Genomic DNA, 16,957 nt, shown 5'->3' with positions numbered 1-16,957 from the left:
GTGAAGTGTACAGGGTTGTACTCTCTGCTCCGATTCAGCCAAATGCTGCAAAACTGATCAGACAGTGCTTCACAGTGCAAACTGCAAAAGCAACCCAAGAATATGTCAAGACAAAAAAAATCTGATATTTTTCAATGGCCAAGCAGAGAGACCCACAAAAACGCAACTACTGAATGTGGCTGGAGTAAAAACCTGCCACCTCAAGAAGGAGGAAGAACAGCATTTGGTGATGTCCATGGGTTCTAGACTTCAGGCTGTCAGTCAGGTAGACTAGACTACCACCACTGACTTTCATTAGTAGTATTAAGAACAATCCTATTTAAAAATGCTTTGTTTAATAACTTGTGAGTCTGAAAATGAGGAATTATGTATAAAAATGACTGTAAATATATATGTAAAATAAAAAGAGAGTGAGTAGTGTATGTTTATACCGCTTCAGCTCCATTGTCTTGTAGTGTTTGGCAATCAGCATTTCCTTCATCAAACTTCTGTTCCAGTTCATCTAGAAAAACAGACAGTATTAGCTCTGCATGCAAAATCATAAGCTCATTTTACAGAGAGGTATTTGATTCCTTAAAGTACTGAAAAAAACAAGTTAAAGCACGTTTTCCAGTTGTGTTCCATCCTAATGTGCAATATTGAATACTGAAAAGGCTTGTTGTGGCCAGTACAACATAAAGGAAAGGTAAATAAAGAGTGTCCTACTATCCTGGTATAGATGCAGTAGACTTAACTGGACTCATTCAGAAAGAAATATGTAAAATACAGTAAAATAATAATAATTGACAATGTTAATGAATACATGTAAAAAAAAAAAAAAAGCAGATGAATATAGTGTCACACCTGTAAAAACTTGCCCTCAAATCTTGTCATTCTTTGGGCATAAAAGAGCCAAAGTGTTCCTTTATGTGCCCACTGCTCATCTTTTCAAGACCCTGAAACCAAAATTTTCACACTCACTGCAAATTAATTCATTTTACAAACCCAGAAAATCTGTCCCATAAATATGGGTGCTTTTATTCATCCTTCAGTCGAAGATTTGTTGAAATTATTCAGCTTTTATTCAGCAGATGTTGCCAAATTTGAATACATGCAGCACAAGTGTGACACCTGCTGGTCTAAAGGAAAAGCACCCAAGATAATTTGTTGCAAGAAAACAACTTTCCCTAGACAATGGGAAGTGTGCAGGAGAGAGCCAGTAAACATTTTATAAGCTCATTTAGTGATCTAAATTTTACACTGAATGTTTAACATTGTCTTCATCTTTATTATCACCACTGCAGTAATCATCCTAATCATCACCACAGGTATGCAAGGTAGATGGTTTTCTCCTTTAACCATTGCTTTTGTATGATATCACAAAACAAATATGATGACCCATGATAATCATCCAACAGACTAGAGGCCTGTAGAAGAAATCCTCCAGTTCCCCCCAAAGAAACACCGTTTCATCATTCACAATACAAACAACTGTAAAGTGAGACTGGGAGTCCAGGAATTTAAATGAAGACATCGTACTACAACTCCAAACAAGCTCAGCTCAGTAAGGCAGTTCTGTTGGAGTGTGAAAATGGATACGGGGCTTTTCTATTTTCATGTGAGCATGTGCATCAAAGACCTTGGAGTAATTAACCCTAAACATAAGAGGAAGACAAGTATACGCTCTGATAAACAACATAATTACACACTTGTTTTGAAACATTGGATGAGACTGAAATTTCTAATCAGGAATGAAAAAAAGAACAGTACAATTAATATCTTTAATATTAGTTTTCCTTTCTACACATACCGGTTAAGGAAGAAAAATGACTCCGGTAGAGATTAGAAGAGTTTATGGAGACATTTAATGCATTTCAAATGCAAAACTGATTGAAGTTTAGCCATGGTGGGAGATGAAACGTTATGGTAATAATAACAGACCTCTTTAAGAATATTTTATGGAAATCACCCCACATTCATTAGGAGTGAGGGCCAAGCGATTCAGTGTAAGCAGTAAGCAGAGGAGGAGCTGCTATGACTCTAAACATCTTAACATGATTTAAGGATGAGGAACAGGCTCATGAAAATGCTAAATCAAATTAAATATGATATTTAGAATCTCCCCCTTCTTTCTCATTCCAGTATATCCGGAGAGTCTGGCTTTGCAAATGGTTGGACTGCTTTATGTATGTGTGTGCAACTGAGTGTAAAATGTGTCTGACTTTTCCTTTCATAATCAGGCAAACACACACACACACTCCCTCCTCCACAAGGCATAAGCAGACAGAGCACACCCACATTTCAGATGATGTGCTGCATCCATTAGTAAGAAGTAAAATTGTATGCAACTGCAAGCAGATATAATTACTCATATAAACGACTCTTGCTGGCATTATCTTGGAAGGTAAAGTTACAGATGATTGTCGCTCCAGAGAAATGCAATAAAACACAACTCAAGATGAAGTGATAGGCTGGATAGATTGCACACGTGCACACACAAATACAGTCTGCTTTTAGCGATGCAGGGTTTTTTTGCTGATCTAAATCCTGAAATGCATTGTTAAAAAGTTGCCAAAGGACATTTCACCAAATTCAAGTCTTAGCACAGTAGCAAAGCAGGTATTTTATCATTTTGCCTACCAGATGTAAAGGATTGCTGAAATCATGTGATGTTCTTAGAAGGTGTAGTGAAGAGGTTAATACAGAACTTAATAATCAAACATGAGCAGAGAGATGCATTCTACAAGAATGTTTCAAAGATTTTCCACTCCTTCAGGAAGCACTTTAAAGTCCAATAAACTTCTCCACAGGACATTTTTAACCACTATTGCAAAGGAATCTGTGAGTGAGTGGTATAATCTACACTGTTCTTTTTGTTGTTCTGCAAATTATTCTCTAATTTGTGTTGGGACTTTTTAGAAAACCATTAACCCAGGTAAAACTCTTCTTTACCTTGTTTTTTTAACCAAATCTTCCTTACAGGAAAAAAAAAAAACTACTGTGCTCTGTCTAGTATCTGTGGATACTAGGTAGGATAGACATTTGTTATTGCAACATTTTCAGTGCTGATGATCACCAGGCATAATAACCTCTGACAGGGTGACACTTGCAGTAGGTTGTAACTCAGAGCAAAACAAATCACTGCTTTACACAGTAAAGCCAGTTTCTGCTGATCCCTTATTCACAAGGGGGTCACTCTGCATGTTTGATTTAGCGAGATGCCCTTCCTGACACAACCCTCGAGGGACTCGTGTCTCCTCTCAGGATCAAGCTGGAGCGGTTTTGTTAAGTGAGTGTGTAAACTACTACACTGTGGATGCACCACACTACATCATACACATGTGTGCTTTTATTTATTTATTTGCTTGGCCTCCACAAGCCTGGTCTACTTTAGCATTAACTGTACTGCAGCTAATAAATTCTCAAGTCTTGAAATACTACTTAATGGACCTGAATCACTTCACACATCACTCCTTGTATTTCACTGGACAGTACAGTAAATTGCATATTTACACCCAGATGATTTAATCCACTCAGCCTGTACCCGAGTTATAGTTGGGTGTAAAACAACATGCACAGTGATTTGGAATGCTGCCACTCTGCATGTGCGCTCCGGTCACTGACCAGGGTCCTGTTAAAACATGCAATGACTGTATGGCTACATGGGAGACCCAGCTGCTGCTGGCTTTACATAAATCGGAAACACAGAAAAGCTGAACAGCTGAGAATAAAAATGGTTGACTGGTCTAACTCTTTCATTCTGTGATACCACACTAACATGACTTGATACTTATATTGGTCATGATTTGTTCATTTAGATTTGGTTAGTCTTATGTCACTTACTCCAAATCAACCCTAAGGACTTTACTCATAAAGACAGCTGGAATCTCCCTTTGTTGGTATTATTAGAATGGTAAGATCCACCAGTTTTGGAGCTTGACTCAATACAATGGATCACTATCTTGGCATTTGTTGCCATTGCTAAATATTATTGTTATATAATGGAAGTGCAAAACCTTGCCATGTCCTTTTAAAAGATATGGTATATTGAAATGTCTAGCATTAAGAATAGACACAAGCTGTCTACACTGTGGCATTAAGTATTTCTTATGTATAGCCTTTATCTTTGAGATTTGTTTCCAAGATACATCTGGAAAAAAAAAATGCCATGCACTTTTGCGTAGAAAATTCCTCATATGCTCTGTGCTTAGATAGCTTTGACATTAAATCAAAGAAAACCTTTGCTTAACAATGTTGCAACCAGACAGCCAAAGTAATATTTATAAAGGTCACAGCTTCTGTTAAATGTTTAAATAATTCATGGAGCTTTTTCCCCTGCACTGTTCTCAAAGTTGCCTGAAATCTTGCCATTGACCGTTTTCATTAAACAAAGGTTTTAATCTGAATGAATGTCTAAGTGCAATATGAACACATATTAAAATCTGATTTCTTTTCCTTTCTACATAACTGAAAAAAACATGAGAGCATGACCATTTTATTCCAAGTCCAAGTACTTATGCTGTTGAGTTTTAATCATCAAATCTAAGAAAACACTGAACGCAATTCCTTTCTCTAATAATTCATGCACTGATAGTCTTCTGTAAATTTATTTAATTACTAATTGATTTATATCTTTTCTGATAGTTGTTCATGTTCTCTTTATCCTCTAAACTACATTATATGGACTAAAACTAGAAGAAAAGAAAGCAAAACCCATTTTAAAATGCATCGTTGATGCCATTTGCTTGCATTCCTAAACCTCTCTTTAACAAATAATATAAACTTTAGATGGCCAAATGAAGAGAAATGCTAAAAAAAAAGACCAGCCTGAAAAGTAGAGATTGAACCTGATAGACATGAGGAATATTTGTGTCAATAAGAGTGTCACACATCACCTTAACACATCACCATCACAGCCGGTGCTGTTGTATGTCGCAGCCAAAACACTTGTTAACAGATGAATGTGGCAGATTAGTACAGATTCCCTGCTCTTTAATCCAGTAATCCTGCATCAATGGGTCATGAAGAACCCTTTTCTGCTGTAGTGAAAAGGAAGGAGATGAAAGGAATAGAAGAATCCACGAAGAACAGACAAGCATGGCGGTGATGTCGGAAATTTGACATATGAGCGTGTGCACAAATGCACATAAAAACAGACATGTGTGCGCACACACACACAGCACACGTTGTCAGAACTTAGCAAATGAAAGAAAAAAAAAAAGTGGTGCCATCATTCATCCCTCACTGCTTAGCCTCTTTTTTGACACAGGCACACGATTTGAGATGCACACTCTCTTTGTGTACATGTCTCCTGCCTCCTAACACTGGTTTGAACCCCATTTCACTCTGACAAGCATTATAGATACATATGCTAACAGGGCTAATTCCCCCCAGCAGAATCACATTTTATGACACCAGAGGCTGAGGTTTGATCTGGTTGGTTGGCTTGTGCATACGCAAAGGCATGCAGAGACAAGCATAATCACACAAACACACATGCACACAAGCTCACTCACTCATGTCCAGCAATTTTTATTTCTCTCACATTCAACTTTCAAATAATACAAAGAATGGTTTTTGTTCCCTTTCTTATTTAAAACTGACTTCAAATCAAAGCCCTTTTGAGAAAATGTATGCTGTACATCCTTCATAAAACATACTTAAATACAACAGAAATTCAACTGGCTTCTGCTACCTTCAAAAAGATAAAGTACAAGAAAAGAAGGGAGCCATGCTATTCAGACATGAAGGTTCTGTGTAAAGTGAATGCCCTTGAAGTATTAATGCAAGTGCAGAAATCATGTGTGTGAAATTCAACATCTCTAGATTTATATTTTTAAATAAAAGGCATGATGAACCATGTTGGAATATTGGCTGCTCTGTAAGTAAATAGAAGTAGAAATAGAAAGCCCATTTTTAGCTAAGCTGATGCATTTTTTAACCCTATTTCTGAGGGTTTCAAGCTGCAAAGAATCCAGATTTTCCACAAATTTTCCTATAGTAACTTACATCCACTATTTATTGCATTGTGTGCTATTATTTCTTCCTACAAGAAAAAGCATCCTGGATTAAAAGTATTCCACAAATTTAATCACACAAAAAGTTATTTAGGGAACAAAATAAACCTGACCCTTTAATTAGTGCCTCATCCACCCCCCACCAACAGTGTTAATGTAATAAGTAGGCATGTACACAGCCTGTAAAAGTTCAGATAATCAGTAGAACCCTGCTCTGCCTTTACCTTTCCTCTCTCTCCTCTTGTGCATACCTTTTTATCAGTAATTTCTTCCTGAAGTACAAGGCTCTTTTGTTGATTTTCAGAGCAGCAATTTGGCGCCAGCGAGGGGCCCAGGCAACTAAAAATCTGCTTTGATGACTCTAAATGGAGAGATTATCCAAATGAAAGGCAATTATCCAAACCCCACCCATCCCTCTACCCGTTAATATCTCTCTGAGCGTTTTTTTTTTTTATTCCATCCAGTACTCATGCTTCATCATCCCTTGGTTATTCATCAAATTCACTGTTTGATTCCACCTGTTTTCCCTTTTCCTCCCTTCTCCACCTCCATAATGTTCTACTCACTTCATCATCTCAGCTTTTTATTCCCTCTTCTCTCCTTCTTTATCCCCAATCACCTGTCTAAACACATCCTTTTCTCCTTTTTTGGTTACGCTTTTCTTTGTCTCCCCTTTTGGTTCTGCTGCATTCCCCTTCTTTTCCCAGGAGAGCCATTAACTGAATTGGCCACAGAGGCCATTTAAGAAAGAGAACACTGATAAACATCCCATTTCTATTTTGAGGCTAGCAACAACTGCTAATTGCTTCCATTCAAGCTGTTTTTGAAAGAAAAGGCTAACACTGACTAAATTGTACCAATAAGTTTAAAAGAATAATAAAGACCAAACCAACAAGCCATGTGTCTTTCTGGTTAAGTCTTTTAACCCACAGATACTGGTTATGTTTCATGCCTTCACAGTATAGTCTGGGTTAATTCCCTTCATATTAAGTGTGTTTTGAACTACAGGTCAATTTAGAATGTCTAAATAGCATCTCTGAAATTAACAAATTGTTAATAATCCTTAATTAATGTTTCAGAGAGCAGGAAGAATGTATCGTTTAGGCTACTGGATGGTATCTACCATCACACAGTAGCATGCCCTGTTTTACTCAACACATGAAAACATAACAAATATAATGAATTTAAACATATTTTATCAAAAGCGGAAATCACGAGAACATTCTGGAACTGTTGGGAGTTATTATGCTTAACCACTAAAACCTTACGTATGTGGCATTTTCACATATGCTTCCCACATACTACATAACTGCATGATGCTTGATTTAAATATCCTCCTCTTTATATTTTATGACTTGAGAAAGGAAATCCCAGAAATACGACACAACAGGTTCTGGTGCAAAAATCTTTGAGCTCCCATCTCTTCCAAACAATCTTATCACTGCACTCTCAATGCCAAGAGTACTTTTTTAATGCCAAAACCCAGATCACACTGGCATAAGACATTAGCAAATTTGACCTTAAGTCTCTTGGCTGGCTGGGAATACTTTGGTGAATATTGATATATATCCAAAATCAATTGCAATTGTATGGGTCAAATTTGACCCTGAACAGCCTCAGGGTACAACAATTTATATTATACAATACAATTTTTAAATACATCTTGTGTATTTTGGGTCACTTTATAAAAAGTCTTAAAATCCAGGTCAAAAGCATGACATTTAGGGTACGTTTTCTGCTGTCAAATGTCAAAAAAGGCTACATTTGACCTGAACAGGATGCAAGGGTTAAGCTGTGTCTCTTTGTTATATTAAGGTCTAATTCATGTCATTCATTCCAAGTTTGCTGCATGAGATGTCACACCACCTCTCCCTTCTCTCTGCTCTCACTCACCATTGTGTTCCCTAATGAAACAGCAAAGGTAAAGGCTTTACAATAGACGGTGAGTAACGGGGACTGGTGAACACACACACACACACATAGACACACGCACTCAAAAACTAAACTCCATGTTGTAAACACAGTGAGTGCACTGCAGAGGGAGAATCTCCGGTTACAGGGTCACTCAGCCTCGTTTGTCTTTTTTTCCCCGCTGTTATCGGCTTGCTTGTCCTTACAGTCTCATCCCTCATCCAAAGCCATCTTTGACAAATACATTTATAATGAATTGATGCTTTTATAATCATATAATATCTTTTGTCTTGGTTCCAATGTTCCAACACATCAGAGATCTGAAGTGTGGGTTTCATGCTTTGTACTTTCCACAGCCTCTGCCAGTCTGGCAACCTTTTGGCTGTGTTCCTTTTGGCACCAGAGCGGGGTGTATTTACCTCATGCCCGGCCAGGGCAGGATTTCCCAAAGGGAAAATAACACCAAACACCTCTGTGCTGCTTACAATCACCATAAAAGGTGATATGAACACTGTGTTCCTGTTGCAAAGCCAAATACTAACACAACACTGAATTTAACCTACCTAAGATGGTAGGCTAAAGGGACATTTTTATTGTTGTTGTTGTTGTGTAAACCAGTATTTGTTCATGTTTCATTTGAGAACCAAAAAAACAAAACAAAACAACAAAAAAAAGCAACAAATAAAAAGAATAAAGATGTCTTTGGGAATTAAATATACTGCTTAGAGTGAATTCAGGACCATGGACAGAGACAAACACTCCGTCTTTCTATGAAACCAAATAAATAAGGAAAATATTGTGTCTGACTAACATGAAAGGACTAAGAAAGCATTGTACAGGTCAAACGGTGAGGACTGCATGAGAAAGTGAAATGTCCTCAAACCCATTTAAAGATCTCTTATGTCAGATTTTGTTTTCTGAGATGTCTGTCTGTTAATGTAATTTTTGCTCAATGTCATCCAAGGGGACCAACAATGCAGTATGCTTTTCTGTGCCTGTAATATGACGTGCCACACAATCTGATACAGGCAATTTTGAGGGTGACATTACAGGCTACAAATGCAGACATGAACATACCAACACACACACACACACACACGTTCCTCAGTTCTCTCGTTTGATGCAAAAAGCCACCTCCTCTGAACCACAGTCACAAATTCTCCATGCTCTTTTGGGGGTTCTGCTGTCAAATCCCCTGCCAGAGAGCAAACAGGCAAAATCTATTAAGAGCCACAACATGACGTAATGTGGTTCATACCACAGAATCAGTTATAACAAGGTCAGCAGCAGTCTGCAGAAGATTTGCTTCCCTTTGACTGTAAAAACTGATAATCATAAAGACAATGGATGAATGGATAGATGGATGAATAATAATAATAATGAGATTAAGAGTCCCAGAGCAGCAAAACCTCCTAATTTCCAAAAAAAAAAAGGATGGCAGGTGCCAAACTTTCTGTAGGACATTATTATATACGTATCACAAGAAGATGACGTAATGTGTTTGTTGTAATAAAGGTTAATGTCATCATGTTAGACCTACTTTTAATATTTCATGTCAAATATTTTGCAGAGCAACAGTGCCACTGTGTGGACATTTATGAATGCAGCAGGTTACATAAGATTCCAGTGACAAAGCATTACATCATATTTTTGTGTATGTTAAACTCTCAGCAGTACATAAACACCACTTGTGAAACATGGGATGGCAAATTCTTAAAGAAGTAGATTATTCTGATACCTTCCACTTGCACACATCTACCATACTCTATAAATGAAAAATGAATACAGAAAGTAGTGATGATGATGACAGAATCACAGGAGCATGAGTGTTGCCAACTATTGGTTCTTGGGTATATTATTACCCATGAACTAAACTATTTTAGTTCTTGGGTAATAATATGTCAAACAAACTTTGATTAGATTCCTTTTGTATGATTTTCCTTCACTAGCTCATTTTTATTAAAATGTGACTTTTTTGACGGTGTTGAAACAAGTAAATACTACTGATTATAACTCTATGTTTAAATATATATTACAAACAAACTACTTAAGGATATAATTACAAATGCAACCCCCAGAATAATATGAGCAAGAGGAGATATGACATTAAACTAATTAAAGTAGCATTTCACTGCTATATTGTTTATCCAGTGTAGTCAAAGTAACCCTTAAATATAAACCTATACTATATACAGTAGCAATGCTTTCCTTTCTTTGACTTCGGGATGAATACAGCCCCGCTGAGCTTAATAGCCACCATGAAAACAAACAGGTGTAGATATTAAAATTTCACTTCTATTCACGGTGATCGTTTTCGTGTTTTTTGCATTACCATTGTCAGATGCACCAGGAGTCAAGCTCTGTCTGCTCTTAATCTTCTTTAAGGAGAGCAGTCTGGCCTGAGAAATCTCTCTTACAATGGAGGACAGGTGTTCCTTGTTGTGGCTTGGAGGCGAGGCCTTAGGAGACTCTCCATCTCCACTGTCACTGCTCTGGACCATTGACTTACCCTGCAGAAAGTAGCAGTCAGATTTAGTTAGTAAGAAACTTCTCAAAATCATGATGATGGAGACTAAAAAACAGACTTACGTCTTGGGTTTGCTGCATCAGTTTATCCAAAGGTGGGATTTTGAAATGAACCATAACGGGTTTTTTTTTTTTTTTTTTTTTAGAAACATGACTAAATATTTTATATTCACAATGAAATACAATTCTGCAAGTCCACTTGATCCTAAATTTAATTCAGGCTTAAAATTTAGGACTGGGGAGTCTAGACCACCATGTTTTCACATCATTATTTGCTAGCCATCCCTAAATAATTAAACCAGCAGAATTTTTCAGAGAAAATCTTTTCTCTGTGCTTTGCATGTTAAAGAATCCTGGAAAAGTTTTGGATTATAAAATATAAATAAATAACAGCTCACAAAATATTGGAAACGGTACGTGGAGTACTGACATTTTCACTCTGTTTTGAGAACCTGTAGATGGGCGGCAAAGAATAAGATTTCATTCTGTGAAAAAAAGAAAACAGACAAAAAGTGTTGACATATATATTTGATACTGCAAAAATGATTAACGAATATTGACTTACATACATGAAACCTATACATAAAGGATTGAAGTGTAATACATTTGAACATGACGTGTGCAGGTATATTTAGTGTGTACATGTGTGTGCATGTACATGTCTATACATAGGAACAGTAGTGGTAGAAAAGTTATTTTAAGCTATATAGTTTATGTCTTGCATATTTCCACAACCATATCCATAATTGCATACTGTGTATGCTACCATTGTATATAGTGCATTATCTTACTTCTTTTTTATTTGTTTGTATTTTATTTGTATTTTTTGTATTTTCCTTCTGATATCTGTACCTGAGCTGAGGTAACGCAAAAATCTCCCCATCGTGGAATCAATAAAGTCTTATCTTATCTTAAATAACATCTGTTCACAAACTTCCTAATATCTATGTTTGTTTTTAGTCTGTCTATAATTAAGCTCTTCATAGTTGTGTGTACGTGCCTATAATATCTATCTGTAATCATAATCATTTCAAACAGAACACCTTCATACAGATGGAACATGCGTGAGGATTGTAGTTTTCAAGGGAATTAAAAGCAGATTTGTAGCCCTAAAGGAGTAATTAGTTGCCCCAGTGGAAAGATCTAAACACAAACTATACGGTTTCCAAGAAGCATCCCTGGTCACCATAGTATTCTATTTTTAAAGTTCCACAGCTCTTCATGAATGACTCAAGACTACACATAGTGATGGATATTAACGGTGTTCATGACTCACTGCTATTCCTGTGCAATTCTATTGTAAAAATGCTTTTGTTTATTTTTAATGCAGGCTAAATCAAATGCAAAATTTCAAACCTAATGACATCATTTTGCAGATCTTAGATGTGTGACAGTTTAGTAAATGTCAAGTCTTCATTTTTGTTTTTAAATCAAGCACTCGGTGTTAAGACAAAGTGTTACTTTCTTTACCCTCTGACTCGCCTTGTCCCTCTGGGTTTGGTGAAGAGCAGATCACTGTAAGGAAGCTTCTTAAACTTTTCTCTTCCCACAGCCACATAAAGCTGACCACTCTCCAGCTGATTCCCCTCAGTCACCTGTTGGCCTTCATAGGTAAAGAGACTAGAACACACAAAGAGAATCAAAAGCCTTATTGTTTACATCATGTGCTTGCTCCATGTGATCGTTTATTGAGCTGGTTGAAAAATGAAGCATACCGACTTTTGTTGTGCCAGTAGAATGTATGTTTCATATAGTGTCAGAGCAGATAGACTACCAGTTAAAAGTTTAGACACAGCTTCACATTTAATGGTTTTTCTTTATTTTTCTGACTATTTACATTATTGATTCACACTGAAGGCATCAACACTATGAATGAACACATATGGAATTGTATAGTAAACAAAAAAGTTAAATAACTCAAACCATGTTATATATTTGAAAGTCTTATATTTGGTGTCTTTAGCATATACCTACAATATAACTGAATGAGAAGGTGTGTCCAAATTTTTGACTGGTAGTGTATATTTTTACTTAACAAAAGAAAATCCGTTTTAGCATCGGTAGTAAATACATTTTGAGATCAAAAATCAAATCAAAATTCAATAATGCAAATATATGAAATTGGGAATAATGTGCTGTAACGGAAGTGTATGTGTCTCATGCAAATTAGTTTATATAATAAAGTTTGCAAAGAAATGCAGTACATTTATGCAGTTTTTTGTTTTTTGAAATTGTCCACCTACCTTCTAACTCCCCCGAGGACTCTTAAACCCATCTTCTCTGTAATCATTTCTAGTATCTTGTCAAACTGGCCCAGTATCCTCTGGTGGACCAACAGCCTCACTGCGGAGTTCAATATATCACCATTTGCCACCACACTATGGAAGGGAAATGCACAGTTAAAAAAAAAAAGGCAGAACTTTGGTGCAAACTGCTTCAGTTTCCATTGTCAAGTCCAGTTTTTCTTACGCTACCCATCTACTACATCTACTTCTTTTCTATGTCCAAATTGGTCATATATTTAAATTGTGTATTTAATCCAAAATAATGGGACAATTTAAGAAGATTTTTTCCCAAAGTGAAGTTAAAAACTTGAAAAATGAAAATTCAGCTTACAATATGGTGCATGGCTCCTTGATGGGTTTCAGGAATCGAGCTGACACAATGAATCTATTTGGTGGAAATGGTTTAATCTAAAAAAAAAAAAAGAGAAAAAAAGAAACAGTCAAAAAGTGTCAATAAGTCTATATCAAACATACAGCTGTTAATTAAATTTATCTGGAAGAAAAAACCTATTAGTGCAGTTTTTAATAATGCATTAAGCTGAATGAGTAATGTTGATGTTTTGTGATAACAGCACTAAGTTAAAAGTTTGTTGGTGAATCACCTTGTCCACGTGGGATCTGGAGGCTCATAACAACAGACCTGTATAAACTTTAGGGACTTTGCAGACCAATGCTCATACTGTAGTCCAAACAGAATGGGCACTTTACTAACCCTTCATCCTAAATACTGGATACAAAAGACTCATCAGGGTTAATAATAGCATGCAAGCTCTAGAGTCAAAACTAGCAACAACAGTTTGACAGTAATTTAATGGCTTTATAAAATCATTTTAACCATATTTTAGTACACCAAAGTACAAAATAAAGAAAGAGCAACATCAAAGCTTTTACTTCTAAAGGGAAAGAAAATCCACTATTGTCCACACTAAAATCATCCGTAATGTCCGTGACAGCAAAAGAATGAGCTCCCCTGTGATGTGAGGCTGCAGAGAGTAAGCTCTGCAGGTTTTGTCCCATAACACCTGTAACCTACTGTGAGACTTGCATCCTAGGGGAGAATGGGATGAGGGAGGAGTTATATTAAAAGTCTTCTGGTGTGTGTGAGTGCAACCTGGCAACTGAGGTGTGAAGGTCAGAAGTAAAATTAAAAAATCTTAGATAAATAAAGGGCGGTGCATGTTCAGTGGTACACCAGTTTTCAACAACAAGCCAACTGCACACTGCACACCGGGAGAAAATGCTACAACATACTACAGAGAGAGGCTTTGGAAACCACAGAAGATGATAAAACACCACAATCAAAAATCCTGAAATCAAATCCAAATCAGGAAGAAACCAAGCAAGGCAAGGCATGCATCGGTCTCTAGGGACATCGCACAAGTTTTTTATCTATCGATTTGTTTATCAGTATCTGATCTTTCATTCTATAGTGGGCAAAAAGTCCCCACGGCTCGTTTTAGCGTCCTTGTACATAGTCCACTTGGCAGAAAAAAAACAAAACAAAGGAAACTCCTTGTTCTTTCAGTGCATTATTTAAATGGAACCTCTGCCACATCACACACCTACTCAGTTATATCTTGAGTGTGCACTCGCTAGATACCAGTGAAGTAAACAACAATTAACAAGGTCATCTATAATGAAAGTTCTTGCAGCGGGTGATGAGACATAATCAAGAGCACGTTCTCTTTGAACGATAAACACGTTACAGTCAAGAGGAGCAGATGATGACAGCTAGTGTCTTTAAAGTTGTGGTCATAAGTTAAAAAAAATAAATTACAATAATTTTAAAAATGGGCTGCACACTTTTTAGAATACCCTGACAAAATTTGGAGTGCCCCATTATTTGCTCTGACAGCAATTAGCACGTCAAATTCTGCACCTCTTTATTTTCTGACATCTTGTCCATAATGCAAATGAAGTCAGCAAAATTTGTTATTTTGGGTTCTACTAGACCATTCTGTGCTTTCCCCAGGATACATTTTATATTAGTTAAAAAAAAATAAGGAGGTCATGAACCTGTGGGCTACCTGACTTTAAGCTCCTTTGGCTCTGACTTCATTGATGCATTAAAGATGTATTAAAAGGAGGGATGATTATGATCCATAAATCAATAATGCATGGAAACTGAGACGACAACACAGTGATTCCTCACAGAGAACAATTAGGGGGAATGCTAAACATAACACCTTTCTTCAAGGATCTTCATAAAATCTTTATGCTGTGAGTGTTCCCAAATATATTTTTCATTTTGAAGCAGTTTTGGATGTTAAAAATTGGACATAACAACTTTGTAGTTGAAATGTAGCCACTTCAACACACTAAAGTGTCTGAAACTAAATCTAATGCAACCTGTGGACTTGATGTAGTAAGAGAGCATTTGAGGAGTCTAGCTGGATTATTGGAACTGTAAATTATATAAACCATCTCTTCTAATTGTTAGTTTGAAGCCAGCTATTAAAAAAAATCCTGGGAATTCCAGGCTGTTAACACTGTTACCCTATAACAGCGTGGATCTTACTGACTTTTGAAGCCGCTTTGCCATACCTGCATTGGAACGGTCTGCATCATTTTCTTCTTCCTGGAGCCAATCTGTAGATAACTAAAAACAAGAGATAACGTGACGTAAAGGTTAGGTTTCCTGTTCTGTAAGGTATTCTGCACCCCACACATGCAGAACAACGTTTTTCAGCAGTTAGGGATGAGAATTTGCTAACTGCTGAAAGCTGTACCAAGAGTTAAACAGCTAGAATTTAGCCACTTGTCGCGTAAAGTCAAATACCAAATGTGCAGCTTTTTACTGCACAAAATTTAATAAGTTGTTATACAGAGAGTGTTAATTTCAATTGTTCCTGCATCATCACAGCTGATATTCCAAACATTTTTATCTGAATATTTAAAGAAAATAAATCTGCATGCACTTTCTCTTGTTTTTACTGTAAAAATAAAGGAGGATGGAGACAGTATGCAATCTTTTTGCATCTGGGATACATTAACTTCCCCTCTGCTGCTTCTCCATTGCATTCTATGAATAAGTGGCTGCTCAAATCTCATTATCTGCTGCATGAGGCCACTTATTTTTAGGCTAGGGCAGAGTACACTTCTCTACAGTGCTGATCTCATTTATCACTGCCGTGAGTCAGTACTGGTGCAAAACTTTAAAGCCACGACTCAGCTCCGTGTCTGACAATTGGCTCGATTTGCGTACATATATATTTGCTAATGTCAGCTACAATGATTATGAAACAGTAGGGATATTTCAAAAGAAATTTGCATGAGTCTCGATTAACAATGATTGCTAAGGGCCAGCTTTCCCTCTTGAATGCATCAGCAACTGGTAGATGGTTTATTCCTGGTCATCTACAGCTGTATGCATCTAATGCTTATAGACGTCTGTATAATGACACAGCGTGAAAGCCTTATAAAAGTAGGCTAGCTTATTTGCCTAAACCACAATGTATGCTTACTCTAGCTTTTTGAATTTTTCCCTCCCAGCAGCGACGTACTGCTCCCCGCTCCTCAGGCTCTCCAAGCAGTCAACTTTATGACCTCCTCTCGGTGTGTAAATGTTTCTCACGGCTCCAAACGGGGCTTGTATGCCGCCCGTCACCTCTCTTAGCAAGGTTTCAAAGTTGCACACCCTCTTTTGGTTTATCACTATCCGCCGAGCATCGTAGTATGGATCGCCGTTTCGAAACATGAAAACGTTCTTCACCACGGGTTGAGAGAGAAAGTTTGGCCTCTCCGAACTCATCTTTGTGCGTAAAAGCGGGCGGAGAGAAAAAACACGTTACAACAAACTCACGGTTCAGAGGTACGGGCCATTATAACGTCATTAGAGCTGTTCCATTCTCGTCAAATGTTCTGGGTTGAGTAAAAATGGGTAATGGAGGCAAATCTTCAACCAGCAGACTGGACAGAGAAAAATCCAGAGGAGGAAAAAACTGCTTTCTGCACTTAAGAAAGTTGCTGATTAAAAGTATGATGGAGCATATAAAAGTGCTGACGTTTCCCTGCGTTACAAATGTCAGCTGTCTGCAGAATTCCCGCTCCTCTGCACAGGAGTGTGTGGAGTAACCGCTACAGCGTGTGCACCGCTATAAACCGCAGGTGATGGTAAAAAGCCCAGCGAGTCTAAGTAGTTCCCTACTCTATGTAGACTGGGTATCATGGGAGCTCAACTGTTGGGATGTATCTATGGGAACAAGCCGTCGTCCCCTGGCCGATTAGAAGGGACCTTGC

At 37.3% G+C, this 16,957-nt stretch overlaps 1 protein-coding gene across 2 annotated transcripts in view; it reads right to left on the bottom strand.

Moving 5' to 3' along the window:
- LOC102296430 (doublecortin domain-containing protein 2) overlaps positions 1-16,957 on the bottom strand; it is a 22,446-nt gene extending 5,489 nt beyond the window's left edge. Inside the window, exons 1-8 of one of the 2 annotated variants that reach the window (XM_005936029.3) lie at positions 16,183-16,957; positions 15,263-15,317; positions 13,050-13,126; positions 12,677-12,811; positions 11,904-12,053; positions 10,864-10,918; positions 10,240-10,417; positions 432-502 (exon numbers count right to left, since the gene is read on the bottom strand). In XM_005936029.3, coding sequence (XP_005936091.1) covers positions 432-502; positions 10,240-10,417; positions 10,864-10,918; positions 11,904-12,053; positions 12,677-12,811; positions 13,050-13,126; positions 15,263-15,317; positions 16,183-16,469 — 1,008 coding nt within the window. In that variant the 5' untranslated portion in view covers positions 16,470-16,957. The remainder of the gene's footprint in view (positions 1-431; positions 503-10,239; positions 10,418-10,863; positions 10,919-11,903; positions 12,054-12,676; positions 12,812-13,049; positions 13,127-15,262; positions 15,318-16,182) is intronic. The other variant, XM_005936030.3, reaches the window with a different exon arrangement.

This window comes from Haplochromis burtoni, unplaced genomic scaffold, assembly GCF_018398535.1.
Source record: "Haplochromis burtoni strain Fernald_Lab_line unplaced genomic scaffold, NCSU_Asbu1 Contig_206, whole genome shotgun sequence".
In the NCBI taxonomy this organism is placed as follows: Eukaryota; Metazoa; Chordata; class Actinopteri; order Cichliformes; family Cichlidae; genus Haplochromis; species Haplochromis burtoni.
Note: the sequence above shows the minus strand (reverse complement) of the source record. Positions and strands in the feature narration are given on the sequence as shown.